The following is a 23,858-nucleotide window of genomic DNA, read 5'->3' on the forward strand; positions in this document are numbered from 1 at the left end:
ATGTGATTTCTTACTATATGCAAAATATGTATCTTTATATTTACAGACAAATATCCCAGTCACCATTCATCAAAGAAGCTCATTTTGTACCAGTCAGAGACTATTACCAAGTACCACAACTGGTCACACATGGACATTGCCTATGAACTGCCAGGCCTAAGTGACACATCTACAGTGCAACCTCTACACCCAAGGCTCAGGGAACATAGAACAAGGATAATGAAGAGGATACTAAGGAATGTCTCAGTTCTCAATAACGAAGCTCCCTCATGCAGCAGAGGGTCAGGAACACAAAAGGCCACAAATAGCCAAAGTGTAAAGATCAAGAGCCTGCTGAATGCTGGTCTTTGGACAGGATCCCTTTATTAAATTTCTCCCACCCAAGGCTCAGGGACCATCTCAGAAGAGGGGGTAGAAAGATTGTAAGAGCCAGGGAGAAGGTGCATGAGTATATGGAAACAAAGTCCTACAAGCTCCTGGGAACCTGCTCATATGATTCTATGGCAATGGTGTCAGCACAAACAAGTCCCATGCAAAGTCAAGCAGACAATAACCCAGCATAGAACTGGGAAAATGAACAGCAGACCTCAATCTTATCTGAAGGAATGTTCGCAACTGATTGCTGCTAGATGAAGAAGAGCTGGTCTTCCTAGAACAAGGGACTCTAGATAGGCTGACTAGACTTAGTAGAGAGACTTGCACTGGGGAATGGCTGGGGACAGTGACAACCCAGTGAGCCTTAACAGGGATGACAGAGTATATGGGCTCCAGTGGGGGCAGAATGGCTATGGGAGGGTGCCAGTGGGGATGGGGGTATAAAGATGATTAGGATTGTTTGAGCTGTTCTGTATGAAATACACAAAAAATTCTTTTAAAATTAAAAAAAAATAAAAAACAAAATTATTAGTCCATAAAAAAGAAAAGAACATTCTTAAAAAGAAAGAATTTAAGGTTGGAGAGATGGTTCAGTGGTTAAGAGCACGGGATGCTCTTGCAGAAGACCCAGATTCAGCTCCCAGTACCATCATGGTGGCTAACAACAGTCCTAACTCCAGTTCCAAGAGATCTAACACCCTCTTCTACTTCTGTGGCATTTCATGACACGGGTACACTTACATATGCAGGCGATACATCCATATACATAAAATAAAAATAATACATAAAATATTTTTAAAAAGAAAGACTTCTATACACAAGACAGCTCTGAAAGATTTTGCATTTTGTCTAACATAACACAGCCAACAAGTGGCAGGATGGAGGTTGAAACTTATCTAATGACTCAAAAGAAAAACACACCAGTATTCTGCTATGTACAAGATGCCAGCTGTAGTAGAATCTAGAATAATTCTATTTTAGCTTGCACTTGTCTCTTTTTATTCTCAGATATTCAACTGTTTCTATCTTTATACAAAGCCTAAATATATAGTCCTATATATGTACAGTCCCACAGCCAAGTAGAAAACGTGGTAGAGACATAGCAGGAAAATTCCTTCTATAGTTCAGCACTTCTTTGACTGAGGTGTCAAAGAAACAACAGTAAAAACAATAGCGACAAAGCCCCAAATCTCTGCCCTCTGAGGACAAAGGGAAACCTGAAAATGAATCTCACAAGAGGATATCCATCCAGTGCCTGCAAAACCGTGAAGTCATTTTCTAAACAAGGAAGGGACCAGGGTTAGAATCCCAGTGAGCAGAAAGTGACGCAATCCACAGGTACATTCTGCTCCTTCCCTAAAATAAATAATACCCACATATTTTTTGCTGGTGTATGTCATCCTTCCAGCTGGAATGATCTCTTTTTATCCTTCACAATATCCCATGCTACAAAGGAAAGGAATGACAGAGCTAAGACTCAGCTCAGGATCTGACGTCCTGGTTGTCTGAGTTGTTCGGGTCGTTTAGGCACAACCTGGGGAGCAAATCTACTGGTTCCTCTTCAGGTCGGTCACCTCATCTACATACTGGATCCACACATGACTAGGAATAGCTTCAGTTCAAGGATTCCATGCATTCTCCTGATCTTGAATCCTCTTACCAGTATCTAGATATAAAGAATTTGCACATGGCCTTGGACTTCCTAGGTCGTCTGAGGAAAAGGGAATTAATTAAGCAATACATTCTCTTTTAAGTCCCTCAAGTCCTTTGATGGTCTTTGAGCCAGCTACTTGATAAGTTCATTACTATGGAGAAATCCTGATGATGTAATAATGATGTCTCTCAATTTACACTAACTGGATGATAATTTGCAGTATATTATATAATTATTTTGGCAGCACAATCTCATCTTAATCGTGTTTCTCTCTGGCTGATATTAAAGTGTACTTACAGCCCTTGAGCATATAGTTAGTTTTAGTTGTAAGGAATAGCTCATAGATAGGAATGTGTTACTTAAATATATACAAGAATTAATTGGCCTTTACGGATAGCCAATGATTTACTGAAAATGTGTTCGAATTACCCACATTCAGAGTGTACAAAATTCCCATTGGAAGATTCTCAAGTTTCTAAAACGTGTATTTAGAAAAGGACTAAAGTATATTCCAACTTGAAACGGGAAGCCACAAAATGACGTCGATGTGGGCGCGTGCGCTCTTCGGCGGCTGCAGCGCTTCATTCCGGCCCATCAGAACCTGGCTTTAATAGGAGGAAAAAATTATCCCGGTACGAGGGTATTGGAAGTATTTTAGAAACAATTAGGCAAAGAATTTGTAATCGTGTGTACTGGGGTACATCTTAGGACAGAGGTGAGAACAGTGAACTTCAGTTTCTTCAAAATTGTGGAGATTTACCACTGAATGGGCCTTTTTCTGTGTGGAAAGAGAGACAAACACATTTCAAATTTTCAATGAAGGCTCCAGAATAAATAAGGAAAAGAATCATTTGTTATGCAAAGCATATCTGCTTCTTCAACTCTCTACAAATGCAAAATTTTACCAAAAAAAAAAAAATCCTTCCCACCCTTCCCCACACTGTTAACCAGGCCCTACCTGTCATGAGAGTTATCCTGTTAAATATAAATTCCATTTTTATTCAGTTAACATTTTTGGAGTGTTTTCTACATGCCCAATACTGTGCTTTGATAAAGGAAGAATGAGACCTTTATAAAACTCCAACACAGTGGGTGATGACATTATATTTAGAGGAATAGAGGATCTGGAGATTTGTTATTTTATACTTCTGTACACAGGGGTGATATCACATACCTCACATCATGCAGAGAATACACTACATTTGACTGTGCATATAGACTGTTAAGCCAACACTGATACATAAGACATTGCACATGTTTTCAATTGTTATCATTGGTACTAAGAATAACTCAGTGATTCCTGATCCTGACTCTACACCACTGTATCATCTTTTACATTATATGACAACAGTAAGGCTGAGACCTCCCCTTAGCCTGACAAACCAGGTTGTCTTATTTGATGAAGGTCAAAGTAGGTCTTCATATATGACGAAGGTCAAACCTCTTCTTTATACCTGATGAAGGCCAAACAAGCTGTTCATATCTGAAGGCCAAGCTAGGTCTTCATATCTGATGAAGGCTAAGTCAGGTCTTTATCTCTGATGGTCATGCTGGGTAATGTGGAATCACCATGCTGGATTTAACACCACCCATTCCCCAACCCAAGCATTTTATTTTTTCCTGCTTCACTCCAGTCTTAGAGACCAAAGATATCCAATTACACAAGCCAGAAACATGAAAATTCATTTGGCTCCATTTATCTTTCATCATTAGCTGTCAAATGTTGGAAGCTGCACCTTCTCGATGTGTCTGAGATTCATTCTCCTTTTCTCCAATTCTCTTGCCATCTTTATTCAGAACTACTATAATGGATCTCCCGGACACAAGTCCCTTCCCTCTCTTTTTCCTTATCTAACCTCCATGGAGTCTCAAAACTCTGTTCAAGTACAACCTCTGACTTTATCCCCTAGTGTCTGAAATCCCTGAGCGTTGCTCTTGGCCTAAGTCACTGCCTTAATAATAAAAGGCATATGGCTTCATGTCCTGAATATACCCCCTCATACCTTGGCCTGCTGCCAAAACAACATCTAGCACTCAGAAATGTTCGTTAACCAGTTCATAACTTTACCTAACAAAGAAAAATCAGTAATTTGTTACAAAGAATATTTATTTCCTTACTGCAGTGGGCAATGGAACTGAGTATCCCACACATGCTAAGTAAGCACTCTCCCAATGCGCTGAACCACTAGCCCTTAGCTATCCCTTCTTAATGAAAGATAAATCCACTAAGGAGATTAAAGTTCTTCCCAGATATCATCAAAGGTATTCAAACCATACACAAAAGCCTGTATGTAATTAATTCTAACATCAAAAGAGCTGGTTTAGTAGAAATCAATGTTTCTCTGAATTGCTATGGAAGGAAAACAATCATTGAGGTACCTCCTGGTAGCTATGTCTTAGCCAAAGTCCAAAGAAGTTTGAACCTTCTACAGAAGAGTCCAGTCGTCTGAACTGGACGCTTCCTCAAAAGTAGATGGACAGCTTGTGGTGCCCCCTGGGCTTAAAAGATTCAGTTCTTAAGATTAGGCTCCAACCCCCGTGGATCTAGCTTTGCTCTCACACAAGCTTATGGCTTCACTTGGGCTCCTGGAAGACTCGTGAAAATGACCGAGTTTTCTACTACCTATGCTTTCTATGATCAAGTAATGAATTAATACAGTGCTAAAGCCCAGAACTGCAACCATACTTGGATTTAAACACTATAACTGGGCCTTAGCTCTCAAATTTACTTCCTCTCTAACTGCATGGGAATGATCTGTCACTATCATCCACATGTTGTAAGAAATGGTAGTTTTGGCCTTAAGTGTTGAAGTTTAGAAATATGAGGCTGGTTAACACAAATCAGTGGTTCTTGGCACTAGTGCATCTCCTGTCATCTGCAGAATATGTAGTGATTATGCATTGTCTACAGTTCATCCTGGACCAGATGGTTCACAATATTTAAAGATGTGACATAATCCTTGGGAACTTTTTAAAGTTTATTTGGTGCTTCTAATGCACAGAGAAGCATTGACATAAATAATTATTCCTCAAGACTGATATCTTTTAGAAAGTTGACAAAGTCAGATACACAGAATGTCACACAGAAAACCAGGTTCTAGACTTAGGAGCACTTTGCTGGGATACGGACATTTCATTAGCGTACCGCTGAATGGTTATGCTCTGCCTCCCCTTTGGAAGGTTAACTTCAGATAAATTTGAAGTATAGTTTTTATTACCATCATTATGGAAAAACTTATCAGAAAAAGATTTCCCTGCATGTAACAGGTGCTCACTTCACATTTCCTAGGGTTTATTCAGTGTTTTCTGCCACCGTGTTCTTTCTTTTGCATAACTCTTAGATGGCATTTACCTAAATGTTCAGGAATGTCTAAATTTTAGGTCATATAACCTTCCAAAAACTTCAGAACCTTCTCTTTGCTAGACTGCCAGGTTCACGCTGCCATGTATAATCTTTTCTTCCTGCTCTACTCTGTCCTAGCCCACCCGCACCCTGTAAGCAGTATGCCTTCATCCATTGAACATTTAGATAAGGCAGCCTGGCTCTTCTAGTAAAATCATGTTCTTAAGCTAACTCACTGGTTTCCACTCCATTTATTGAAATCCTTTAGAGTCAGCTTCCTGTCTCTTCTGAGCATCTCTGGAGAGAGAAGCTTATAAAAACGTTAACTGGGAAACACTCCCAAATAGTGCAGTGGTTCTACTCACGAATGCTTTGAGAATATCCTGTCCTTCTTTTGTTTTTTCTGGGAAGCAGAGGGAAACAGGACTGAGTTTGTAAATGGTATAGTACTATGTTCAAATGGAAATAAAAGACTCTGGTGTCTCTTTGAGGTCAGCTTGTCTCTGGGTACTTGCATGCTGTTAGCTGTACATGATCAGGGAGGGAGCAGAGAGATTTAGACATGTATCAATCTCAAAAAGAAAATTTATTTTCCTTCTTGGTACACATGCTTCATGCTAGTGTACCAAAGGCCATGTCTTCTCACGCACTGCAATCATGAAAAGATGTGGGAATGAAATATATTGGCTTTCTATTGTTACTGTAATACACGTAGTTTAAAATAAGGAAAGTTTCTTCTTTTACAGCCTGGATGTCAGAAGTCTTCACTGAAGGTGGAGTGTTGAACAGGGTGTGATGGTTTGAATAAGAATGTCTCCCATAAGCTCCAAGTGTTTGGACATTTTGTTCACAGTTGGTGTCGCTGTTTGGGGAAGTTTTTGGAGGTGCAGCTTTGCTGGAGGAAACACATCACTGGAAACAGCATTGCCAGATTTCCAGTAGCTCTCTGCTTCCTATACCTGCTGGAAGATGTGAGTGCTTAGGTTTCTGCTCTGGCCACTTCCTGCCCCCATGCCTCCCTGCCATGACGGACTCAGATCCCTCTGGAACTATAAGCTCAAATAAACTCTTCCTTCTGTAAGTTTCCTTGGTCACAGTGTTTTTTCACAGCAACAGAAAAGTAACTAGTACACAGGGGAATCGAACTTCTTGCTTTTTCCATCATCGAAGGCTGTCCTCATTTCTTGCTTTATGGCCCCGTGTGACTCCGTCTCTTTCTTTTTGCTTCTATTTACACATCACTCTGTCTTTGGCCCTCTTGTTTCTACCCTGTAAGTTACCTTGTGCCTCCCCAGACAATTCATGGCAACCACCTTAGCTCAAAACCCATCATCTCATAACATGTGCAAAGTCTCTTTTGCCATGTAAAGGAACATGTGTATATGTTCCAAGGTCAGGATGTAGGCACCCTCGTGGAACCGTTATTCAACCTGCTTCAGAAACAGGTATTGTTCTATATCTCAGAGGGTTCTGGACCCAGTACTATCCTCTATATAATCCACTGTCCTTTTTAGATGTAAGTTCACTCAATGTGGCAAAAAAGATTGACGATGGAAACATGTCAAAATGTCTACTTATACTTCACTTGTTATTAATGATTGACGTTAAAACTCATATGGCCAAAGAACACCCTGTTCAAAGGAGAGTGTAGTTGTAGCTGGAAGGGCTGTAGCTAGCAAATAAAAAAGAACTACACCCTGGAGCTCAAAATTTCATTTCAAAATTGCTGCTCTGAGACTTGATGTCATCCGACTGGTTTCCTGAAGATTCTTATGCTGAAAGAACGTATTTCCGTCTTGAAGTAAGGCTGTTATTTGAGCCACATTGCATGTTTCACATTTGGAAGTTATTCACTTGAAATTATTGACTAGAAACCATGTCTAGTGGCTGTGAATTTATCCTTGTATTGAAAAGGCTATAAAAGTAGCAATATACCTCAGCAGAGTCAATAGAAACTTCCAGAACACCTATTTTTCAATGGAAAGAAGCAGTAATAAAAATCTATATAAATATTACAAAAACCCTCAAAACTGCCTATGAAAACTCCAAGCTCCATTTTAAGGTTTTGCTTCTACAATAACCACATAATGCCCATTAGTTGTGACACATGAATTGCCCTTAACGATGGATATTGGGAATCTGTGGAGAATAATTTTTGTTGCTGTCTCTGTAACATGCCATTTCTTTCTGAGAATTGATCAGATTGAAATTATAGGCTTTTTCAGATACTCAGAAATTTTTCTGAAAGGCTTGGATTCAAAGGTCTCCATCTGCCTTATAAGACCAGGTCCTCTTCATCTGAATGTCTATGAGATCTTACACAAAAATATGACCGTATGACCTGTGTGATGCTCAGTCTACTTGATAGTTATATATCAAAATCTAGGCACTTGTCTTTGTCAAGGACAACAGGGCTGGACCAATGCTGTTTTATACAAGGTTTATGAGGGTTACAAAAACTTTAGAAGGCAGCTGTACCAATGTGATATCACCATTGTTAATGAGTAATAGATGTGTCCTAGGGTATATTGGGCTTCAATGGAATCATTAGAAATATCTTTGTGAGAACTACCAAATAGCACTGAGTTCTAATTCTGCTATCTGAAAATCCATTATAACTACAACTAGAAGATGGTGGTAATTTCCTAGGCACTGAAACAAAAGAGTAGTCAAGGACCATTTCCTAATGCAGCCTACCATGATACAAAGGAAGCCTGCTCATAGATGAAGACCACTCTTCTTCATTTTGTCTTAAGGATATGTTACCTAGCTAGAATGCAATGTCCTAAAGATGCAGGTCTTACCTCTTTTGGTATTGGTCTTTTTGAGTTCTTATAATTGATCCTCAAGCAGTACAGAGTATGACTTACCATGGAGAGTTATCACTGGCATAGATGGAGAATGAGTTTGGTTAAAAGACTTTTTTGCTACACTAACCCAACCCAGGTCACTTGATCTGAACAGTTCACCTTCTTTATTGAAAAATAAAGTATTCAGCTTGTCCCAACCATGATTACTTATTTAGAGCATCTTTGTTCTACAAAGAATTGAGGAAGCATAGAAGGATGCAGTTGAAACAGAATGATAATACTGTTTAAAGGAGTGGAGAGTTGGAAGGGAAAGTTAGTTAAGAAAAACATAAACTAGACAGCATTAGTCCATGCAAGAAAAACATACCTTGTGTTCCTGACTAGTTGCTAACGGACAGCCCATGATTTTGACCTTAACCTTCCTAGTAATCAAAACAAATGTGTTAACAAGATCACTTACAAGATCCTGGTACTTATGAATGAGAAAAGAATTGTAACTTATTCAGAAAAAAATCAACTTCTTCTGACACTGATAATCATGTTATTAAAATGCTTGAGTTAATTATATGGCAAATGTCCTTATTGCTCCTGTCTTGTTGACCAGAACCAATACATGGCCTCAAAATAGCACAAGGGCCAGGAAATACAATCATGTCATGTGTCCACTAAGCTAGAAAACCAATACACAGAATTAATGATATCCAAACTAGAGATTTCATCCTCCCAAGCCCTTAGCTTCTTCTTGTCTAACTCAGGCTGGCTTTAAACTTGCAAACTGTCTGCCTGAGCCTCCTCGGTTCTGAGCTCTCAAAACTGCGTCACCATGTCTGGCTGAGTTTTTTAATAAATCAATGATAAGATATCAAAAGTTACTTAATAATAATTTGATTAGGAAAGAAGAACCTATTCATAGAAGCAATTAAGAAGAATAAATAAATATAAATGAATATTATAAATATGGACACTCGATACATTTGTTAGACAGCAGTTTTTGTAACATAATGTTTTGTACCACTGAGAATGATTTAAACAGAACTAGAAGTGGTTCCAATCATTGCTAACTTGGTAAAATATGCACATCGGTTTAAACACAAGTAGTTCTCAGCAATGTTAACCTAGTAAAATATGCACACTGATTTAAATAGAAGCAGAACTAGTTCCAACAGTGCTAACTGGTAAAGCGAGCACATGTGGCAATTCGGCAGATAAATAGGAAATCAGAAATCAAAGAAGGCAGTCATAGGAAAAAGTCAGGGTTTTTTTCCCTGTCATGAGTATATATTTTTATTTTAAAAACTGACATTTATCCTGAAGTGACATTTTAATAATCCTTTAATAACTTTTAGTTGAAATATCAAACACCCAAAGAAAAAGTCATAATGTTAATATAAGGCGTTCATTTATAAAGCACACTATCTGAAGGCAGGGCTTTTCATCCCAACCAGCCTACAAGCCACTACAACAGACACTGTTTAAAAGCCACAATCTTTGAGGCTATTGGCTTTGTCACATTTTGTCTTTAAGACAAAATTGGTTGGGAATGTTCCCAAAGTTGACAGGGTTGTGATCAATAGCTCTGTACTTCTTTCTTAATTTCTAAGAGAACCAGGGAAAGGTCAGAGAGGTAAAGATCCAGGCACTGAGCTAGGAAAGAAGGCAGAGATTTTTTGGGGTACAGCAATTTCAAAGTACACCTGGAGGACCCAAGGGTTCCTTCTGCAATAAAAGCAGGCCTGCCAGCTGCTACTGACTGTTTCCACGTCTCATTTCGAACACTGAATAACATGCATAGCAAATAAACATTTGACTCCAGGAATTATAAAAACAATCATAAAAATAATGACTTAAATGATTGTTTTTCTTTTTTAAAAGTGCTCATGTTCTCAACAGGAGATCAAAAGCTTCCAGAATGAAGTTCAGAAAGAACAATTTTGCCCAAATTAAAGCTGTAAACTTAGGAAGCTTTTGATTTTATTTTCAGTTCTAGGAACAATATTTTAAACCTCAGTGTCCAGTTCTATATTTTAACATAGAATGTATGCAGTGCCCTTTGAAGGTATAGTCTTAGCTACAGTTATACTAATGACCAAAGTGAAAAATTGGGTTCCTGGCCGAGGCTGGCAGGCCAGGTCTTTATGCTCCAGTAATATAAGAGGTCAGCTAACAAGACCTCACCATGCGCCATTCTAAATATTATTGATGGCCCTAAAACAAGTCCACTTTTTAAAAATTCCTTCTGTGCACCTAACCTTAACACCAGAGGAGTAGCCAAGAGGCTATTGGCCCATGAGTCATGGTGAGTTTCCCGCCATTTGTCTCACCAGATATTACAGTTTCACTAAATATCCTCTGGTTCCCATGTCAACAGAGATGATGCTAAGTCTGATGAATGCATGTCTATGCAATGTGCAGCACAAGTTATCAGGGTCCTGTAAAGTGCCTAAATATGTAAATGAAGTTCTAAATGTCTTTGTTCTTTAATGCCAAGGTACATGTTTCCTGTATATCACTGAGGTTCCACTATAGCAGGCTCCTCTCTGACACTCCCCCCACCCAGGACAGCTCTGTGATGGAGGTGAAGAAGTTATAACTTTAAAACTCCCAGATGAGTTCTGACTTATATATAGAATTGACCAGAGTTGTAGAGAAAACGGCTTTAGAAATTTAAGTTGTGGATTTATTTTTTTTATTTTTTATTTTTTTGGTCTTTTTGAGACAGGGTCTCCCTGTAGCCCCAGCTGTCCTGGAACTCACTATGTAGACCAGGCTGGCCTTGAACTCACAGAGATCCACCTGCCTCTGCCTCCCAAGTGCTGGGATTAAAGGCATGCGCCACCACACCCAGCCAAGTTGTGGATTTTTAAATTCATTTCAATAGAAAGAATAATGGGTAGCATCCAAGTCTACCCATTAGATAGCAAGGGAGATCATACACTAATTTAGAAGATGTAGAAGTCATTTGAAACTTTTTCTACTGTACTGAGCACAAAAGTAGAATTATAGCTTAATAACCTACCTACCAAGTATTACTATGAGTTCTTCTCCTTCACAAAGTGCAAACAATATACACAAAGAACTTCTGGAACTGTTAAGATCCAAAATAGGTCATAATAATAATATCCAAGAAACATATTCTCTCATACATAAAGTCTAGATTTATACACACACGTACACGCAGAGTGGGAACCATTTGAGGGATGAAGAAGGTAGAGGGCAGTGATTGGTGGTAACTGTAAAGAAAATATGTATGTATGAAAGCATCATAATGATATAGTTTTGCATGCTAAAAATTCATGGAAAATAAAGAAATGTGCAATAAAATATACTTGGCTAAAGACTGGTAGAGATTTGGATGCTCACTAATGCTACTAGGATACATGAAACAATGTTAAAAACGTACCAGGAATAAAAAGAAAAAGAATTAAAAGACAGTGTGAACTTGGTCTAAGGCTAATCCTCATCCATCTGTGAACAAATACTCTCTTTCTAACTCAGTTTTGCTAGATAGGCTGAGAAAGGGGTAGTAAGAAATTTTTCAGCGATACATTTACTATAAACCCTCATTTGCATATATCTGCATACCAGCATTCCCACGTTGACATACAATGAATGAGTTCTACTGATGCTAAGGACCAAGACCAAGTTGTAATGCTACATGTCTAAGCGTGGGATTGAGAATTGAGAAACCTAGACAACAGAAAAGACAAATCCCCAGGCCATCATCAACAACTTCAAATATAAAATTTGAACAGAAATTATTTTTAAATTTGATCATGAGACCAACTACTCCAATGTTAGTCCAACAGTATCATGTTATAAAATGAGAGGGAGGTCAATAGGCTAGAGGTCAATAGGCTAGAGGTAGGCTACCTTGCTTCCCACCAGCCACTTACTGGCCTCAGGATTCAGATGTACCATCTGTGGGGCTCTAAACTCCCTTCCAGTTCTGTGCTTCTAAGTTTCTGCAGCCACATTACTGGTCATTAGTCATTATTATAAGTCTGCTTCTGACTCTCTCCCCTCGTATCTCTTTGCAGATTTTGTTCATGGGCATGATGACTGAGTACTATCACTACTTCTTCACAACCCTGGTGAGTGCATCCCAAGAGTACATTCCCTGGGATAGGAAGCATCTGCAAATGTCTTTCACAGTTGGTCCCTACAGGGTCACAGCCCAGCTATTGTCATGGAGATTCACTTTACTCTCCTAAAACTCATCTCAATCCTGTGATGCAACCAGTTTCTTTTCTTTCTTTTTTAAAATAAGCATCAATGAGAGTGCATCCGAAAGGGGGAGAAATCTCACTAAATAAAAGCTATTCATAAAGAAGCACCATCTATAATTTCCATACCCATTCAAAGGGCCACTGAAATACACCATAGCATTCTTTGATCTGATAAGTACCATTGCTGTCTGTGTCCAGGAGATCCTGGGGTTAAGACCCGGGATACTTTCAAGAAGTAAAGTTTTAGAGAACTCTGTGCACATTGAACATTTTATACATTAAAGAAAATAGATTCAAAGCGTTCTTAGAAAAGAAAGGACAGCAAAGTAGAGGAGTTCTTCCACAGAGGCAGTCCGTCTCCATCTTCTGCAGTGTCAATTGTAAAGGGTTCTGAGGCCACTGCCTTGGGGTCACCATTGTCCTCACCACAGCTGGACCATGTTGGACTCCTCTTCAGAAAGCAGCTTGACTGTGTTACAGAGTTCGAGATCACCAGGAAAAGACCACTAGACCCAATTCAGGTTTTAATTAGCCAAATTTTATTAGAGCTACAGCTGACTGACAGTCTCCAGAGACCAGATAAAGGAGAATGCTGTAGAGGGAAAGGGGTCTTTTAAAGGCAGAAACCAACCACAAGCTGCTTCATTCCTGTGGTACCAGCAGTTGCAAGAACAGAGGGGTCACGCTGACCCTTAAATGCAGCAATGAGCAAGTTTCCAGAAGCCAAAACAAGCAATTGTTAATCATTTTCTTAACAGATGTATACAGACCTTGACAGGAGGGGGCTTTCTGATTATTATTATTTCAGAATATTACCAAGAAAGACAGGATATTATTTAGGTTATTTTCCCTTGGGTGGGCAAGAAGCAAGGTTGCAATGTCTGGGTGGTGATACTCCTTTCTGTGGTCAGCTATTTGTAAAAGAAAAACAAACTTCTGAGGGAAAATGACTTACTGGAACCAAGTTGAGACCTTGAGCTGGCTGCTTCTCTGATTTTTAAAGTCTAAGGTGGCTACTTTGTACAAAATGAAGTTGCCCTAGTCATTACAATTGTTAGGCAATTTCAGGGAAATGTTTTTACGTTAACTGTTATTTTGAAAGTTGGGTTTATTCTCAAATGTGATATATGTTTAGTGATTTTTTTACTCTAACTTTTTAATATAAGAAAAAATGGATGATGAGTCTGTTTGAAATGCGAGGCAACTGATAAACTTCCTGTCTACGCCCACCTTCATCTCTTTTGAAAAGCACTGAGGTGGTTAGGCACATATTGGGAATGGAATGAGCTCTCTTAGATGTTTTCACACCCACACAACCACAGGGTCCAGTGTATCCTTTGATAAGACTCTTATGCTGAGCCCTATCCAGGGAATATTCTATAAGCTCTCATTGAGTGCAATAGGAGTTACGATCAGTGAGCCAGAAGGTGCCATTTTTCCTCCCAGAAGTTCTCTCTCTTCAAATTCATGTGCAGTGTTCACATTTCACCTCCTGTCATGACCCAGAATACTGAAGCAACAGACTGAGATGAAGAAGATTCATCCTGTCACTGCCCAGTGGTTCACTCTTGGCCTGGTCCTGTCACCCCTGAGAATCTGTTTCTCCATCTATAACAGAATTATGGAAGCAAGGAGACAAAAAGATCCTTTCTGTCTCCCTAAGACTGTATTCTAGGAAGAGAGTGTTTAGTTCTCAGAATAGCATATACTAGGCTGGTTGAAACTAGACTAATTATTGGCAAATGCCTCTTCTTAGTTTATCCCAACTTAACAATAATGCAAAAAAATGAATTAAAAAATGAAAACTGCTCACTGCCTTAGAGTGTCTCAGTGAGCATGTGAATTAAAAACAATGGGAAATAGACTTTCATAAACAGGGTATGATAATACTGCCATTTGTGTTTTGATCTATTTGTTGCTTTTGTAATCCTTGATTTTATTTTGTATCTAAAACATCAACAATTAATTATTGATGTTTTAGATACAAATTAATTAATTAACTTCTGCTCTTATTGTCTTAACACTACACAGGACCTGTTTGCTTTGGATCTGGAGCTCTATAGATACAGCGGTGTCAATATGACTGGGTTTCGGCTGTTGAATATTGACAACCCTCACGTGTCATCCATCATTGAGAAGTGGTCCATGGAGAGACTGCAGGCCCCTCCCAGGCCTGAGACTGGGCTTCTGGATGGCATGATGACAGTAAGGAGTTTTATTTCATTTTTTAGATATATTTTTTATTTATTGTTTGAGAACTTCATACAAGAGTACAGTGTGTTTTGATTAAGTCCATTCCTCCCATTTTGCCTCCTCCCAAGGCTTAGAGATCATCAAGGAGGAGGGAGCAGGAAGGTTGTAAGAGACAGTGAGTAATTCTAGTGAAGTCATTTTCTATCGTGTTTGAACTCCGTAGAGGTGAGGTTCAGCATCTTCTATGCCTTTTACACTGCAAGGAAGCAGTATTATAGCACATGCCTTGAGAGTGTGTAAGAGAGAAAGGAGGAGGCTCTTGGTATTTTGAAAGGCTGTTTTTAGCTACTATTAGAAGCTGTTATCTTTACCTTTCCACTTTCACTTGTCTAAAGCAAAAAAGTTGACAAGAGTAACTATCACCCAATAAAGGGAAAGCAGGAAGAAAAGGAAGAATAAGTAAAGAGAGTCCACGGGTGGGAACGTGTCCCCGGGAGGGGCTCGAAGGACTGAGGAACAATCTATTTATAAACATTACGCAGTACTAGCTTATGGAAACAGGTGTGGAAAAATACCAGATTTCCATATGGACTGTGAGTTCACGTTCTTCCTGTCCTGGCTGCATATAGGCACCCCTCTGCAGACACTGACAGTGCTGAACACCAGCCATATGTCACTCCTGACACAGAATCCAAGCCTATCTCTTTGCAAGTCAGAGGTACTCTCTGGAACAGAAACTTGAAGACTGTCTCACAGCAAGCTCTGAGGCAGCATCAATTTGTCTCTTGTTGTCAAATGTACCTACCCTGGCTTTATTTCTCTAATGAGCCTCCCTGGGTGACGAAGAAAATAGCAGGAAATAATTAAAAAGGGCTTCCTATGTAGGAACAGTGCTTCTAAGGGGAACAATACTGGGAATGCAGGCAGGTAATAGCATTTTAAATTGGAGTAATACTTCATTCTCTGATTCCATCATCCAAAGAAGCACTCTTGCTTTTAAGATGCAATTTACTGACAACTGAAAGGCATCATCTCACTGAAAAATGAACTTGGGACTTTCTTTTCCTTTTTCCTTTGAGGAACAAATGAAATAAAGGCAACACACGAATGAATCAAGTGGTTCTGGATCATTCCATGTTCAGAGTCCCTGACTGTTTTGCAAACCTGAAATAGCTCTAAAACACACGGTGGTCTGAGAGATAATGATGGAAAGTATTTTGGTACGAATGAGCCTTGGGTGATTTAAAACATTGCTTTGAATTAAACACATAAAGAATGTCCTGGAAATATTAGATTTTTGAAAGGGAGGGGATTGGCACCTTCCTGGCAAAGTTTCTATCACAAGATAAGCTCTCCAATAAGCCTTAGTTGTGCCTGTGTGCATCACTAGGGAGTTAGAGTTGGAAGCTATTTTCACAGAGACTATAGCTTCATGCCAAACATAAAATATCTATCATAAGAATAGTTTAATTTGCCTAAAAAATAAAAGCTGTGTGTTCAATTACATGGAGCTGACAAAATAGTTTCCATAATTGACCAAGATGAGACTAGAACAGGGAGAATGCAGATGTGCAGTTTCCACAGAACCAGGCTGACACAAGATGATGCTACTTCCTGATGCAGTTGCCAGTCATCCAGGCTAAAGGCAGCTCAGGGGCAGGAAGCATGGTAGATCTGGGACCTTGTGGAAACAGATGCTGTGTTCTGCCTAGAGTTATCCAGCCTATGAAGGGGGTTTCAAGAGAGCTTTTATTGCTAATGTCATTAATATTACTATAATTACGAACTACTTAAGGAAAAGGGATGGGCAAGAGATGGCTCAGTGGTAAAATCCTTGCCACACAGGCACAAAGACCCAAGTTCAAATTCCCAGAACCCACATAAAGCCAGGTGCAGTAGTGTATTTGTGCATTTGTAACTTCAGTGTTCCTATGATGAGCTGGAAACCAAAAACAGGAAAGTCCCCAGAATCTCATACAGGTCAGCTAGCCCAGAGTACACAGTGGGCCAGCTATCCCAGAGTGCGCAGTGGGCCAGCTATCCCAGAGTGCGCAGTGGGCCAGCTATCCCAGAATACTCAGTGAGTCAGCTAACCCAGAGTGTGCAGTGGGCCAGCTCTCCCAGACACAAACTGGCAGACAGCAAAAAAAAAGAAAAAAAGAAAAAAAGAAAACCTGCTTCAGGCAAAGTAAAAATGAGGACACATACCTGGGGTTGACCTCTGACCTCTACATGTGCACTGTGGCATGCTCACACATACACATACACACACACACACACATACACCATACATACAATTTTTAAAAATGGAAACTGAGAATCTATAACATCAAAAGAGGCTGCTTCACCAGAATACTGTAAAAGCATGTTCAATAATTACTTCAGGACACATCAATATAAGCAAACAATAGTGATAAAGAAGCAGCTACTAAAAACTGGATCTAAAAGCCATACAGCTATATGGCTTTGGCACTGATTATGGGAGGTGTAGTGTCAACCAATATTTACCCAGTCATAGAGTCAAAGAGGGGTGAAAGGGCATGGAAAAGGATGTTCAGTGGACCAATCAGAGTCAAGAGCACATACCGCATGTCCCCAGCTCTACTAGGTCCAATGTTAAGAAAGCTTCAATTTCACATTCCCTCAATCCAAATGCTGTCTTCTCTACCCTAAAGATAAAAAACACTGGGCCTGTTAAATCTTCATTTTTGTTCATTATCCAGGATACATGAATGTCAGCCACTTCATCAGCAAGGCCTTCAAAGGACTGCATTATATTTAGACAGTTTCCCCTGTTATTCTTTCTACTCTTACCCATCTTAATTTTCTGCATAATATTTGAAATATCTCATATTTTCATTTGTTGGTTTAATGCCTTCATCTAAAAACACCTTAAGGCAGATACTTTGTATTGGGACCTATTCCCAATATTAGAAAAGGCCTAGCACAAAGTTTCAGTAAGTATGCATTTGATAAATTCATTAATGCAGAAAACAAATATTAAGTTTCTACCAAAACACAAGATGTTAAAAGAAAAATATTCACGTAATCTTGAAATATTCCTCTGAAAGTGCAAAGCTCCTTTAAGCAAGAAACATGGCTTATTAACAAAAATAGAGGTTATTCTCAAGTAAATTATTTTTTAAAAGTTATCAACTGACCAGTATTAATGTCATTACTATAGTAAGTGTGCTGGTTAAACTGTCATCTTGATACAACCTAGAATCATCTGAGAAGGGAGTCTTAATGAAGAGTTATCTAGATCAGTTTGAGCATTGGGCATGTCTTTAGGGGATTGTCTTGATTGTTGACTGATGTCGGAAGACCCAGCCCATTGTGGGTGGCAGCATTCCCTAGGCTGAACTAGGGGATCCTGAACTATATAATAGAGGAGAGAGCTAGCTGAGGGCCAAGAGGCAAGTGAGGTTTCAAGTGTCTAGTCTTTCTCTGCTCTTGACTGTGGGCATGATGTTTTATATTCTTGCCTTCTCTTCCCCCAATAATGAACCATAGCCTGGAATTATAAGCCAAATAAACCCTTTCTTCCCTAAATTGCTTTTGGTCAGGGCATTTTATCACAGTAACAGAAAAGTAACTAGAACAGTAAGTAATCATAAGTGATTCCATTATTATGATAGAATCGCATTCTCGAAAATCATATGTACTATCCTGCTGTTTCCCAAGGTGTACGGCCCTGAATCCACCATAGCCATTTCCTTACATGTGTCATGCATGCAAATTTATATATGACAGACATTGGATGTAACATAGAATATAAGAACTCAAAAATAATATAATGGGGGAAATGTATTTTGACTTCCCATCGACATACCTACTTTTTTAATAACTCATTAAAGATTTTTCTTAGAATTTCATATGCTAAAACATCTTCAAAGATTATTATTATTATTATGTATGTCAAAACACATCTACATCTGAAAATAAAGAAGTCAGTCATAACCAAGTTCAAAAAAATCTAGACTTTGAAATAGATTTAATTAAAGAAGATATCTACTTTTAGAATATAGCTAAAATTGAGTTAAGAAAACTATTTCTTAGTAGAGTTCAAGAACAGTGAAACTCACTATTCAAAAACATTTTGAGATTGAAAACAAGGGTATTTTTCCAACTGAAATGTTACTTTGTACACCTAAAGTTAGGGATGATTTTTTTAAAGACCGTGTTTCCTTTTGCTATTTTAAATTTCTCTCAGCACTTGGGCTCATTCAACCTATTGATTTTTGCCTGGATGGGGAGAGGGTGTGGTCTATACTCAGATTATTTTCTTTAGATCATGATGGTGTGTGGTTCAGTGGTGCCCATGAGACAGAAACCACAGATTCCTACATATATCTTCCTTCCCAGCTCACAGATGCACTCACAGGGTGAGGTGGAAACAGGGCTTCATCCTACTCTCCTACATGTAACGTCTGTAATCATGGTCTATAGGAAAGACATCTTTGGATGACCACCTTGAGCCTCCACTCATATTCTTCGTGATAAGAAACAGCTGCACTAGAAACAAAACAAAGGGTAGCGTCTTTCTCAATAATGGAACCAGAGTTTAGGTCTTGGCTAAGGCCCCTGACTGAGTGACCTGAGAAACCTAGCCTCTCTGAGCCTATTTGCTGGTCTGTAAATCTGTATAATAGTATGACAGTGTTTTCTGAACACCTTAGATAACATACACACAGCTTCTGGAGTCCAGAAATGAATTTACTTAATAATGTTTGCTTTTTTGTCAATTCTTAGTCAATAAAAGGACAAAGGATATTCTGACATGCCAAGAAGTAATTCATATTCTTCTTCAATGATACAGACATCTTTAGTTTAAAAACAATGTTTTAGCCAGGCATGGTGGCACACACCCTTAATCCCAGCACTCTGGAGGCAAATGGATCTCCATGAAATGGAGACCAGACTGATCAACATAGTAAGTTCCAGGCCAGTTGGGGCTACTGGGAGACTGTGTCTCAGATAAAAAAAAAAAAAAAAAAAAAAAAAAAAAAAAAAGCTAGGAGTGGTAATGCACTCCTTAAATCCCAGCACTCCTGAGGCAGAGGCAGGTGGTTCTCTGTGAGATCAGGGCTGGTCAGGAAGGCCAGTAAGCAGTGATGGAAGAAAGCCCTTCCGGGGAGGCAGGTTCAGTAATACAAACAGCTACAGACTCAGTGAAACAGCTCCGTTTATTCAGTGGGGGTTAGGGAAAATATAGTGTGGAGGCAGTAGCCAATGCTTCAGCTGATAGGTGCTCATAGTATGCTTTATTTACATATGGCAGTAGGATCCTATCATCTATCTGGCAATGTCTAATTATCATATAGAAAGAACCTGGGGGTAGTTTTTACTCCGGGTAACTATGCCAAAGATCATATTCCAAATAAGGTCAGGCATCCGTGCTTGGCGGCACTTTCCAGGTAAGTCAGGCAGAAAGCAGGAGGCCCCTGCTGAGAAAGGGAGTCCGTCCATATAGCGCGGAGCCCCTTAGAGCTATCGGGACATGAAGGACTACAACCCTAGCAGCAGGGTTCCCCAACATGTGTTTTCCAGTGAAGTGTTAATTAATTCATCAGACATTTATCTACTTGAGAAACTGGGACAGAGAATAACTGCATTATTTATTTATTTAATTATGTTATTATTTATTCCCAAGAGGCACATTCCTTTCTGTGTCAGGGGCCCAGAATGACTCTCGTGTGACCTTGAATGACCAATGGCATGTTTCCAGCATGTTTTCCCACACTAATTATAGCCTCCTTTCCTCTGTTTCTCCTGAGCTCTCCCAAAAGCTAGTAAATATTCTTTGAGGCTCAAATTACAGCAACCTCTCACTGAGTCTTCTGGGATTGCTTTCCTAATTACTGAGCTTTCAGAGTTGCTTGTGCTGCTCTCTTCATCACCTCCCCAAGCCCATTTCCAAACCCCACTCACCAGTGAGCAGCTCTTCCCCACCTGCTGAGCAAGCTGGTACTGGGGTGGATGAGCAATGCCTCCTCTACTGCTTGGGGTTTCCCAGCAGACTTGCCCCTACAAGCCTGTACACCACCACCCCCAAGCAGGGCTCCTGTGGGCAATTTCCTCTTCTTCCCACTTTACCAACATCTTCATCACTTTAAGAAGACACATTTCAGAAAAGAGAAAATCTAGCTGCCTTATACTAAGTAGAAGATTTCTGTTGACTTTCTACTATGGATGAAATAACACCACCAAGCTAGAGAGTCAGTTCAGGAAATTAGGGGGATAGGGTATCATTTGGGGGTTGCTTCTAGAAAAGTCCCTCCTCCATCTATATCAAGTTAGTATTTCCAAATTCAGAGAGTAAACAGGAAACCTATGCCTCTTGCCTCTTGCCCATGTGCTCTCCGAAGACTAGGTTTTTCTCCAGTATTCCAACCTCCTCCAGGTTTTTCCAACAACAATTACATACAGGCAGAAAACTGTGGGGATGCAATAAGCCAATTGCCCTTGCCTTTAAGGTGACAGGGCATCTCATTGGTGTGTGTTGGCAGTTGCTGCCCTGCCCTAATGTTTCATGATTTGCATGAATGACACAGAATTCAGAAAAGCTATTATATTCACAGTGACAGCTTATTAAAGAAAAGTGAATAGAAAGTAAAATCAGCAAAGGAAAAATTTACAGAGGGCAGAAATCTAACAGGCATGGGCATCCAGGTGTTCTATCCCAGTGGAGTCCATAGAAGGAGCTTGATTCTCAGCAGTGATTTGTAACTATAGTGTGCAATGTTGCCAATCAGGAAAACTCACAGAGCTTTGATGCCCAGATTATTATTAGAGATCAACCACATGGGTGTAGTCTACCTATATAACTGCCTTAGTCGCTAGGCTTTCTAGACCTCAAATTGCTACAGCATAGCCAAGCACCTCAGACCAACAAAAGCAAGCAATCACCACAATCTCATTTTTACCATAAATCCAGCATGGCACATGACTCCAGCAATACAAAGACATCCATTTCAGAAGATATTCTGGGGATTTATATGTTGTCTCTTACAAAACCAGTCATGAACTACTCAGTATTTCATTTGGAATGTGCAGGACTTGAACACCCTAAATTCACTGAGTTAATCCTTTATCGTAAATTGTTTTAATAGCTAAAATATTATGTATTAGATAAAGAGAAGCCAGCTTTCAACATGATTATTTCATGATCCATGTTGGTATGGCAAGATTTTCTTGGGCATTAAACAATATGACTTTATACCCAACTTTTGCTGTATATATAAAATGTGAACACAAACAAATTTGGAAAAAGGAATTCTGAAACTCAGACCAATTTCTTTGATATTACCTATTACCCCAAATGACTCAAAAGTTTCTGCTCAGTATGCAGTCTTCCAGCACAAACTAGAGAGGGATGGAAATGCAGAGGTGGTTTATTACAGCTATAAAATGGTTAGGATGAGCATTTTCCCCATCTAAGAAAACACTTGATATCAAGGGGTAGCATATTTTAGAATAAAATGATTTTCCTCTTTGGCTTTAAAGAACACTAATCAGATCTATAATTTCAATCCATTTTATTGGCCATGCCCATATAAAAACAGCCTTGAGAAGGGAAGTCAAATTCCTTTCTAAACTAAGCTTAGGGGATATTCAGATAACTGTCTTCTGACTTTTCACATTTCTCCTGCAAACCAATCATTTAGTGAATTGATAAATACAATGAGCCCTCCATGTCTCCAGGTTCTGCCACTGGCACATCAATAATAATCCAGAGAAAAATGATTGAGTCTATATTAAATATATAAAGTATTTTTCATGTCATTATTCCCTAAACAACGCCATGTATCGGCTATTTAGAGAACATTTACATGGTTTCAGATACTATAAGCAATTTAGAGATGCATTAAGGTGTTTTGGTGATGCTCTTAAGTTATGTACCAATATTATGCCATTTTAGATAAGAGACTTTGGTGACTCAGAGTTTAAAATCCAAGGGAGGTTTTAGAGCCAATTATCCATGGATATCAAGGGTAAAACTACACATTCAAATTTTTGAAATGTATATTCTACTGACAAAAACAACCAGGATGTTATAGCATAGTGGTTACCTGGGCCACCTCTGAAGCCTGAATTTGCATTCTAAGTTGGAATTCTCACTCCTTTCCTTACTGACTTCACAACATTAGGCAAGTTATTCAGCCTCCCTTAGCCTCGGTTCTCCTCTGTGAAATGGAAACAATGCCACATATTCCAAAGGAAGGAGAAACCCTTGACTGTCCTATGGGGGGCCATGTGTAAGCCCTTGGAATATCTTTTCTGAATAGGCTGTCTTTGTATTCCTAGAGCCTTGGCCCTTGCCATACCTATGCTAACACAAATACTAGAAAATGGGCCATTGATAAGGAGAAAGGACTTAAGGAGGGATAATAGAAAACAGGTGATATGAAGGGGGAACGTTTAAATGGAGAGGGGATAAGAGGGTTAGGCAGAGGAAGAAGTGGAAGAGAGAGAAATAACACTAACGATGTTTGAAATGGCCATATGTGTGAAGCCCTCCTCTTTGGCCCCCTGCCCTGGACTCCTGAGACCCCTGCCCCTCTTTAGGACTAACTGCTCTTTTTCGCTTCTGTAAACTGCTTGATTGATTGATTGATTGAAGGGACAAACTATATTGACCCCATTTTGACTAGCTGTTTCAGGCAAGCCTGAACATGCCCAGACATGTCATAATCTCCACCTGCCACCCCCACCCCAGGAGGCCAGCCTTATAAGGTAGAAACAGAGACTTCTGGCTCTACAGATAACAGTCAGCACATTCCACAGCTCTGAGGGTAGCACCCACCAATGAGAAGCCCCCAGGACTGCATCCCTTATAACCAATCAATTCAAAAGTGTGTTGGCGTGTGCGGGCTCCTTGGACCAATCAAGATGTGACTCTGTTATTCCCCTCCTCCCTCTGTCTGAAACCTATAAAAAGCTCCCTCCCTTTGCAATCGGGCCTCTCACACGGACCTACCACGTTAGTTTGGTCTGAGAGTCCGAGCTTAAGCCCAAATAAAGACTCTTTGTTCTTGCATGCCTTCTGGATTGCGTGGTTGTTCTTGGGGGTCCATTCTCTGGGCACAACATATGGAAATCTACTATTTTATAAGCTTCCTAAAAAATATATGTTTAAAAAAGGTTTTAAAAACCACATGAACAATTTTCTAACCTTCTATAGCGTTACTCTACACAAAGGGATAATGCTTATCCCAGAAGCCACAAGTTATTAAACAAAAGGTCCTGTGCCAGGA

At 39.5% G+C, this 23,858-nt stretch overlaps 1 protein-coding gene across 6 annotated transcripts in view; it reads left to right on the forward strand.

Annotated features, from left to right (window-relative positions):
* Window positions 1-23,858, forward strand: part of Grik1 (glutamate ionotropic receptor kainate type subunit 1) — a 429,122-nt gene that overhangs the window by 296,498 nt on the left and 108,766 nt on the right. For all 6 annotated transcript variants that reach the window (XM_008836016.2, XM_008836018.3, XM_008836017.1 and 3 more), the window contains exons 5-6: window positions 12,220-12,273; window positions 14,440-14,613. In XM_008836016.2, the coding sequence (XP_008834238.1) occupies window positions 12,220-12,273; window positions 14,440-14,613 (228 nt within the window). The remainder of the gene's footprint in view (window positions 1-12,219; window positions 12,274-14,439; window positions 14,614-23,858) is intronic.

Source organism: Nannospalax galili, unplaced genomic scaffold, assembly GCF_000622305.1.
Source record: "Nannospalax galili isolate Female #2095 unplaced genomic scaffold, S.galili_v1.0 scaffold136, whole genome shotgun sequence".
In the NCBI taxonomy this organism is placed as follows: Eukaryota; Metazoa; Chordata; class Mammalia; order Rodentia; family Spalacidae; genus Nannospalax; species Nannospalax galili.